At 45.2% G+C, this 9,410-nt stretch overlaps 1 protein-coding gene across 1 annotated transcript; it reads left to right on the top strand.

Moving 5' to 3' along the window:
- The first annotated feature begins 2,463 nt into the window (after nucleotides 1–2,463).
- On the top strand, nucleotides 2,464–4,670 carry LOC309334316 (uncharacterized protein). The gene is made up of 3 exons (XM_081848566.1): nucleotides 2,464–3,054; nucleotides 3,399–3,507; nucleotides 3,943–4,670. The coding sequence occupies exons 1-3, from the start codon at nucleotides 2,644–2,646 to the stop codon at nucleotides 4,017–4,019; spliced, it is 597 nt and encodes a 198-aa protein (XP_081704692.1). The 5' UTR covers nucleotides 2,464–2,643; the 3' UTR covers nucleotides 4,020–4,670.
- The last annotated feature ends 4,740 nt before the right edge of the window (nucleotides 4,671–9,410 follow it).

Raw genomic sequence — 9,410 nt, 5'->3', positions numbered from 1 at the left:
CTAAAACGTAAGAGCTAAAAGCATTCCTGCAAGGGGGTACGGAAGAGAGGGGTATCAACCCAAGTAATAAAGTGACTGTAATCACAAAATTCTACAGTTTGCACTATTTGGGGTGAGCAGTACAAGTGTGTCTTGGAAGAGAGAAAGAACTGGTACATAAAATTCTGCATGTTTCAGGCAAGAGGTTATGGATATACACAATCCATCCATGGGGTAACTGGATGCCTCCCTTGTTCTCTTATAATGGCAGTGGTGCTTACCTGAGATGTGCTGGAACTGAGTTCTGGTGAGTTCCAGCTGGGGGGGCAACCATTTCATCCTTGCAGCAACCCTGTGAGGTAGGTTAGGCTAAGGGATGGCGACAGGAGCTCCATGGCTGAGTGGGGATTCAAGCCCTGCTGTCCCAGGTCCTAGTCAGACACTCTAACCATTGTGCCCCCCACCTTGATATCTGTAGCAAACAAACACAGCTGAGGAAACTGTTGCACATTTTTACACTATCAAAACAACTCATTGCAATGTTTTCTCATCAATGATACATACAGTACATATTTCAAAAGAAACATAACTATCTTCTGTTATTTAATAGAGAAGAATACACATCTTAACATTTTTCATCTTTTTCTGCTGTCTTCGTTGGGTGCAGAGGTGCCAACTTGAAAAAAAATGGGGGGGGGGCAGGTAAGCCCCATCCTGCATAATTGATCACAAGACAGGCACTTGAACACCATCTGAATGGCAATGCCCATTAAATCGGGGGGGGGGAGCAGCCCCCTCAAATATGGGGGGGCAAAGGGACCTTAACCCCCAAGAGTTGGTTCCTAACGTTGGGTGACTCTGCACACCTATTTGCAGGTTTGCTGCTTTAAAAAAAGAGGACCTGCCTTTCCCCACATCTTCCACATGGGAACATCCCTTTACTATGTAAAACTGAATAGGTCCCATTTCAGTTTCCTGTTACTTTACATGAAATTACAGTCTGAACTGTAATGGGCTAGCTGCCTCCAGGATTTTAGAAAAATAAATAAATAAATTTGAGAAGCTGAAGGAACATGGGCATAGCCAGGATTTGGGGGGGCAGGTCTTTTGCTACGGGGGGTGAACCTCAGTTTGCTGTGCATTTTTATTGATTTTTAATTGATTATGGGGGGCAGCTGCCCCTCCCTGCCCCCCTTGCTACGCCCGTGTAAAGGGACAAAATAACGTGGCTGAGAATGTGTTGAAGTGCAGAGTGTTTGAGGACGGGGACATTTGCAGGGAAACCAAAATGCTTGTTTACAAAGCTATTGTACTACCAACCTTACTGTCTGCTTGTGAAACATGGACCACTTATCAACGCCATTTCCAACTCCTCGAAAGATTCCCTCAACAGTGTCTCCGAAAAATTTTACACATCACTTGGGAAGACAGGCGAACTAATATCAGTGTACTGGAAGAAGCAAAGATCACCAGTGTTGAAGCAATGGTTCTTCAACCTCATCTTTGTTGGACTGGTCATGTTGTGGGGATGCCTGATGATCGTCTTCCAAAGCAACTACTCTATTCCGAACTTAAAAAGGGAAAGCTTAATGCTGGTGGTCAACAAAAGACTCTCTCAAGGCAAATCTAAAAAAAAAGTAGTATAAACACCATCAACGGAGAAACACTGGCCTGCGAGCGCTCCAGTTGGAGAACAGCCTTTACCAAAGGCGTCCTGGACTTTGAAGACACTCGAACTCAGGACACAAGGGAGAAACGGGCGAAGAGGAAGGCGCGCTTGGCAAACCCTCACCGTGGTCAACTCCCACCAGGAAACCAATGTCCCCACTGTGGAAGGACGTGTGGATACAGAATTGGCCACCACAGTCAGTTACGAACTCACTGTTAAAATCCGTGTTTATGGAAGACAATCTTACTCGCCAAAGAAGAAGTCTTCAACTAGCTTTTTCTCAGAGCAGACCCATTAAAATTAATGGACCCATTAGAGAAGGTTGGAAAACGTTTATTGAATATATGGGAAATAACTAAGTACAGCTGAAAATGCTGGCAGCATTAAGATAAATTTAACAGTGTAGATAAGTTTTGATGCATGTACAGTAATAATGGAATACTGAATGGTATAGTTTTCGTAAAACATGCAGGGATTTATGATATGTAAAATGAACCATTGAAAGAGAAGGGGAGTCACTGATATTGTAAGGATGTAAAAATGAGTACTTTAAATTGTAAAACAGAAAATTTAATAAAAAATATATATCTATATGTATATGTTAATGGCGCTTTATCGTGGTCCACTGCGCCTTTGTAACCAGCAGGGAAACAAAGCAAAGCTGCAGGACGCACGCCGCCCCTTTCCAGGCCTGTACTGGAAAAGTAATCATATCCATTTTCTGCCTTTTAGTAACAATAGTTTTCTTGCGATCCAGATGCGCCGAGAAGGGCCGGTGGGAGGGAGAACCGCCCACTTTCTCCTCTCATTGGCGGCCGCTGCACCGCGAGCTCCACCTTTCCCCGACGGCTCCGCTGACTAAAAGAGCGGTGGGAATCTCTGCTCGCGGCAGTTGTGCGCAGACCTCAGAGCGATCCAGGAGCGCTTGGCTCCTAAACAGAGGCAGGTACATCAGAGAGAGAACTTGCCGCCGGGACAGCTGCCGCGCCTGCAGGATGCAACGGAGCACTTCGCCCGAGAACCCAGGCTCCGAGTCGGACGTGCCTGATTCTTCTCTGCCCCCTTGGACACCCTCGAGCCTTTCGCCCTCCGCGCCCCCATTACCCGCTCCCACTCCTGCCGTGGAAGGCGCTGCTGCCGCTGGGCCGGAAGAGTCGGGGTCCCGGAAGAAGTTTCGCGGAGGCGCGAAGCTGCCACGCTTCTCCGTCTGCCCTCAGCGTACTGCAGGGTCCGGGCTGGAGACGGTTTTTGTCGCCGCGGCTGCGGCTCTGAAGATGGCTCTGCCCTCGGAGGAGAAAACATCTCCGGGCGGAGCAGCTTCGGCTCTGAAGATGACTCTGCCCTCGGAGAAGAAAACATCTCCGAGAGGAGCTGCTTCGGCTACTGGTGGCCAGTTTCCAACCAGTGTAAGTGCAGAGGGAGAGGCAGGAAAGGGGTGTTAGGCTGTGATGCCCAGCTTGAGTCTCTCCAGCTCAAGGTGGGCATTATACCTGGAGGGCACCGGGCTGGGGAAGGATGTTGTAAGGTGAAAGGCAAGAAAGCGAACTGATTTAAATAACTGAACTTTGCAGAACTTTCTGAGTGAAAACCATAGCTCTCTGTTGCTTTAGGCAACAGCTCTAAGAGTGCAAAACTGAGTCCAGCCTGTGGCTTGTGCAGACAGGTGCAATCCACTCTTTCCCAAGAGGCTGCCAGTCAATTTAATGTCTACTTCTGATGTAAATGTTTCCCAATCCCCTGTCCTCTCCAGGAATATGAGGCACTGAAGAGGGCAATCAAACGACTTGAGAGGGTGCTGGACAGACTGTATAAGAAGAATGAAATACTTCTCAGAAGGAAACAGCTGATGGAGCTAGAAGGTAATTTGAGAATCCTGTATTTGCAAATCCAGCCCTCCAAATTTTGTTGGGCTACAAGTCCCATCCTCCATAACGACTGCTGGCCATGTTGGCAGGGGCTTATGGTAGTGGGAGGGCTACAGCCCCCACCTCCCACCCCCAGTGTGGAGCACAGCTCAAGACGCCTTTGTGGGGAGGAGGCTGACATTGCCAGGGTTGCCTTTGCTGGGCGGACATCTTGGCAGGGGTCTTGTTCCTCCACACAGGAGGCCCGTAGCAGACTGTGCATGTGCCTCTGAAGGGCACAAAGGTTTGCTGCCTCCTTGTGGCCCAGATTTCCTGTCTTCCTTGTGTGCCCATTTTTTTGCCAAAAAGAATGAACATACGGCATAATGAAAATGCAGCACATGTATCACATACCAATTTTAACTGGTGGTTATTTGACTTTTCCCTCAGCTTTTGCTTCGGATGAAGAAGAGAAGGAAGAGAAGGGAGAGATGGGAGAGAAGGAGCCCCCACAGAAGGAGAAATAAAGAAAACCGAAGATTGGGAGAATACTGCTGTCTATGAATTTCTACATATTTCATTAGATCATTTAAAAAGATTAACAGCAATATATGTATTTGCTTTAAATAAAGTTTCTGAGAACATTCTGTGAATATGACTTCTTAACAGTTTGAATGAGACATGATAGAACTAACATCAGCAGGAGTTGGCTTTAACTTCCTTCTAATAAACTACTGGTTTTTTTTTTATTATTATTATTATTATTATTCCTTCTAATAAACTACTGTTTCTTTTGCCTGTCCTACTTCACCTTTTTATTGTAATCCTTGGCATAGCTGTCCACAGCAGTTTTCTCACGATCCTGTTGAAGTTTCTTCCCCACCCCCCAAATTTAGACTCTTAGCTTCCCAAGTATTTAACTGAGTTGGAATTCTGTATGATTCTACAAAATTGCCCATAACGCTTCCCCCTCCATCACAAAGAGGAAACATCAAATGTTCCCCTAGATATGGAACTGTTTCTGTATGCGATGTCTCCTACCTGTGAGATCTCCATGGCTCCTAGTCACCTGGAATTTGTTGTGGCTCTCATATTGAAAAGATTTAGCTAAATTAAGGACAAAGCTTGGAATAGAGTTGTTATGGAATCTGGCACCAAAGTCCTTATCTACCCCCTCCTACATGCATATGGGGGGGGTGCGCACGTGCGCAAAAGAAAAGTGTAATCATTGAGCTTTTGCTGAAATTCCAAGGATTTCGCAGTCCAAAGAGGAGTAACCTGTTTTGCACAAGAAAGTCTTCATATAATTCTGCAGAAAGGGGCATGACAAAATGTTAAAGTAATTTTTTGCAGTATGGTGTAGATCAGGCATGTCCAAAGTCTGTTTTGGGGGCCTAAACCAGCCTGCCGGTCAGTTAAATCTGGTCCCTGTGGCAGTTTATTTCCTGGGGTACAATCCTAAAAAAACTTCAACAACTTCAATCCTAAAAGAAGCTCAGCAACTCCAACCCTAAAAAAAGCTCAGTCCTAAATTTACCAAAGTTCTTAAAAAAGGTCAACAACTTTGGTTGGTGCTTTGGTCAATCCCCACAGCCCTTCACTTCATCAAATCTGGCCCTCTTTGAAAAAAGTTTGGGCACCACTGGTGTAGATAAACAGGTGCTACTCATTAGGTAAAGGTAAAGGAACCCTGGATGGTTAAGTCCACTCTGGCGTCACTCATCTCGCTATCAGGCTGAGGGAGCTGGGGTTTGTCCACAGACAGCTTTCCAGGTCATGTGGCCAGCAGGACTAAACCGCTTCTGGAACAACCAAACACTGTGACGGAAACCAGAGCGCACGGAAACGCCAGTTACCTTTCTGCTCCAGCGGGACCTATTTAGCTACTTGCACTTTGACGTGCTTTCGAACTGCTAGGTTGGCAGGAGCAGGGACAGAGCAACGGGAGCTCACCCCGTCGTGGGGATTCGAACCGCCGACCTTCCGAATGGCAAGCCCAAGAGGCTCAGTGGCTGAGACCACAGCGCCACCTGCTCCTAGCGCTACTCATTAGCTCACTGCTATTACTCTGTTTGCCAAGTTGATTTTCTTTTTCTGTTTTAGTTTTTACTTAGATCAGTTTCTTTTAATGTATTATGAAAAGGTTTTAATAACATCTTCTGGGGGGAGGAGAAATATGTCCCTGATTTTTTCATTTGGGAAAGTTAAAAGAGTCAAGGGAAGAAGAATGGGGCGCACAAGAAGGAGAGCACTGCCAACAAAACTAAAATAAAGCCTGAGTTTATTGCACCTTTTTAATAACCTGGGGCTGGGGGAGGAGGGGGAGCATGTTCAGTGCCAGATTTAGGGTGGTGTGGGGAGTTCCACTGCACAGGGTACTAAGCAGAGGTGGGGTATAATAATAATAATAATAATAATAATAATAATAATAATAATAATAATAGAAGTCTATATTTATATGGGTATCCACTGAGAAGATCCATTAAAATTAACTGCACCAAAAGAAATTATAGTGAAAATAAGGATGGGGAGGCAAATTTTCTCCTCGCTCTGAATGCCATATTACCAATGTCTACCCCTGGCATGTGCTTTCCACAAAAAAATGCACCCCCAGCTTGGAGCCAGGGGCTCTTAATTAGCTTATTTTGCAGAGTGCTTTGACAGCAGATAAAGATCTAGCATCCGTCTCACCCACGCTCTGGCCTTGCCAGCTGCTGAGCCTGTTGTTCCCTCGTCTGGCTCCACAGGCAACCCCATCATATACGCTCAAGGGCACTCTTAGCTGGGAGCTCTCTCTGGAGTTAGCCTCTTGCTTTCTTCCCAGCAGGATAAGGCTCCCTACTCTGGAAAGCAATACAGCAATACAGCAAAAGTTCACCAGGCGTCCTGAGTAGGGACCCCCTGTTGACAAGCGTCAGTTTCACAGCCGCAGCTTTTAATAATAATAATAATAATCTTTATTTATACCCCGCCCTCCCCAGCCAAGGCCGGGTTCAGAGCGGCTTACAAGCAATAATAAAAACAAGTTAAATGATTACAACTTAAAAACAAAAATAAAAATACAACATTAAAATATTGAAACATTAAAATATTAAAATGTAGCCTCATTGCAGGAGGAGAAGGAAAAGAAAAAAAGAGTAGTGGGTTCTGCTTCTTGTCATCATCTGCCTGAGACTTCCCTCTCCATCCTAACACTGGTCAAGAACAGGGTTGTGAGCTCCCAATTTCTTTCTGGGGCAGTTCACTAGCCAAATCCAGGCCCCGTCTTAATTTCTGTTGCACTGATCTGTCTTTGCTGCACTGGGTGATATGTGACTGGGAGGAGCAGGAGCAGCAGCAGGTGATTCCATTCACTCTCACAGGTTGTTAGGATTTCAGTAGGGAACGGGATGCCTATTTGAATGCAAGAGGTGGAAAAAGCAGCAGCCTGTTTGGCTTTTTCACCTCCTAAGACCTAAAGGGATCAACAAATAAGCCATGGCAGGGAAACTGCATCATTTTGCAAGTCAGTGTTGCATTTTGCTACTTTTCCCTGTCAAGGATGGGTTTGTTCAGGGAAGTTTTTAATGTGTGATGTCATATTGTGCTTTTATTATTTTTTGTTGGGAGCTGCCGAGAGTGGCTGGGGGCAACCTCGTCAGATGGGTGGCATATTATTATTATTATTATTATTATTATTATTATTATTATTATTATTAGCATCATCATCAGGCTGCATAGGGTAGACTTGAAATATTTCCCATCATAAGGAGAATTATTTTTCCCTAACCATTAAACAGTAAATTTATACAGCTTGCAAAAAATGTGAAAGTGTTAAGTAGAGTGAAGAGCAGCAGGGCAATTGTAGTAAAGATTTCAAGTATGCCTTGTTATTTGTAATGCTGTGCAATGCACCATCATTTAAAAGTGCTATAGTAGCAAGAAACTGGCCCTTGCCTCAAGCTGTAGAATGGTTGGCTTGTCCTGGGGCAAGGGAGGGTGGTTTATTCTGCCGTTAAAGCACCACCAAGTTTGCTTTACCAGTGTGGCCTCTGGCTAAGAAGCGAGCCTGGGTAAAGCAACTGAAATTTGTGAGACCCTGGGATAGGTCTCAAACAGCCCCGAACCAAACCTCTGGCAAGCGGAAAGATGTTCCTTTGCAGTGGAACAACATCCATTCAAGTGCTTCTGCCCCAGCACTGCATTGGACTACTGAATGGCCAAAGACAAGATTGCCAGAAGCCCCGCAATAATTGTGTGTTTTATGGAGGCATGTATTTTAGCTCTTCTTGAAAAGAATCACCTAAAATTGCATATAGGGGAAGCTATTCTCCTAATAGGGACGTGGGTGGCGCTGTGGGTAAAAACTCAGTGCCTAGAACTTGCCGATCGCATGGTTGGCGGTCAAATCCCCGCGGCGGGGTGAGCTCCCGTCTTTCGGTCCCGGCTCCTGCCCACCTAGCAGTTCGAAAGCACCCCTAAGTGCAAGTAGATAAATAGGTACCGCTTTCTAGCGGGAAGGTAAATGGCGTTTCCGTGTGCTGCGCTGGTGCCGGCTCGCCAGAGCAGCTTCGTCACGCTGGCCACATGACCCGGAAGTGTCTCCGGACAGCGCTGGCCCCCGGCCTCTTAAGTGAGATGGGCGCACAAACCTAGAGTCGGACATGACTGGCCCATACGGGCAGGGGTACCTTTACCTTTATTCTCCTAATGGTGCAGCATTAAAACTGCTAGCATGTTTGGCAAAGCTAAACAAGGTCTGGTATGGTTCTAAATGGGATGGGAGACTGTGTGTTGAGATTCCTGCATTACAGCAGGGTGTACTAGATGGGTCTTTCTCAACTCGATTAATAAGAAAGTCCATTTGGCATGAAGTACAGCCAATGTAACAAAAAAAAACCCCTTTGTTATTTTTAGGAAAAGTTTCTTTGGAGTTTTAATCATACAAACTCCAATATTTTAACAGCATTATACAAACAAAGGAAAAGAAAGGAAAACATGCTCATAGATAGAGGGCACAGAGACCCATTCTTGGACCATAGACAACAAGACTCTGTGGACTATTGAGAAAGGCAACCTCCAGCTAATAAGGCCCAAACAGGATAAATATAGACATTCTAAAGCTAGACAGTACTGTCTTGGAATTCAAGTTGAAAGAGAAGAAGATGGTTCATTTCTTCTTAGCCAAAAGCAAAAGATTTCTGAAATGATCTAAAGCATGCAGATGCAAGAAGCGTACCCAGTTGCCACACCCATGACTACTGACTTTTTAAAGAATCAAGATGATTCAAAGCCATTGCCAGACAATAATGAGTGCAGGTCAGTGATTGGAAAGCTTTTGTGTCTTGTTATTACATGTAGACCTGACTTAGCCAGTGCCATGGGAATTCTAAGTAGAAAAGTAAATGCTCCCACTGAATATGACTGGATGGTTCAGTGGTTTGGTACTTACGGGGTACAATAAACTGTAAATTAAGATTACCAGCTGTTAATAATCCTAAAATGATTGGTTTTACTGATGCTGGGCTGGATGTAAAACTGATTATAAATCCACAGGTGGATATGTATTTATATTTGGAAATGGTCCCATTTCATGAGGCAGTTATAAACAGAATTGTATAGCCTTATCTTCCACAGAATCTGAATACATTGCAGCTACAGTAGTGTGCAGAGAGATGGCCTGGTCAACTTGGTCAACTAACCAAGGACTTTGGGTTGGTGAGAAAGGGGCCTGTTAGCCTAATGGAGGACAACCAGAGTTGCCTAAAGCCTTTTCCCCAAGAGCAGAGGAATTGGCACTCCCTTGAGTCTGCCCCACCTCTGCAGCCACTCAGTTAGAATCATATCTCAGAAGGCTTGTGACTTGAACGTTTTGGCTCCCAAATGCCACAAACCCAGAAGTGACTGTTCCGGTTTGCGAATGTTCTTTGGAACATGAA

This window comes from Podarcis erhardii, assembly GCF_964252035.2.
Source record: "Podarcis erhardii genome assembly, chromosome: Z".
NCBI lineage: Eukaryota > Metazoa > Chordata > Lepidosauria > Squamata > Lacertidae > Podarcis > Podarcis erhardii.
The sequence above is the reverse complement of the archived record's forward strand: the minus strand, read 5'-3'. Positions and strand labels throughout refer to the sequence as shown.

What these genes read in the sequence shown, in the direction of transcription:
- LOC309334316 (XM_081848566.1), top strand. Translation starts at nt 2,644, where the DNA reads ATGCAACGGAGCACTTCGCCCGAGAACCCAGGCTCCGAGTCGGACGTG. An exon ending in GTGGCCAGTTTCCAACCAGT is followed by an intron (nt 3,055 to 3,398) that starts GTAAGTGCAGAG and finishes TGTCCTCTCCAG; the next exon opens with GAATATGAGGCACTGAAGAG. An exon ending in ACAGCTGATGGAGCTAGAAG is followed by an intron (nt 3,508 to 3,942) that starts GTAATTTGAGAA and finishes CTTTTCCCTCAG; the next exon opens with CTTTTGCTTCGGATGAAGAA.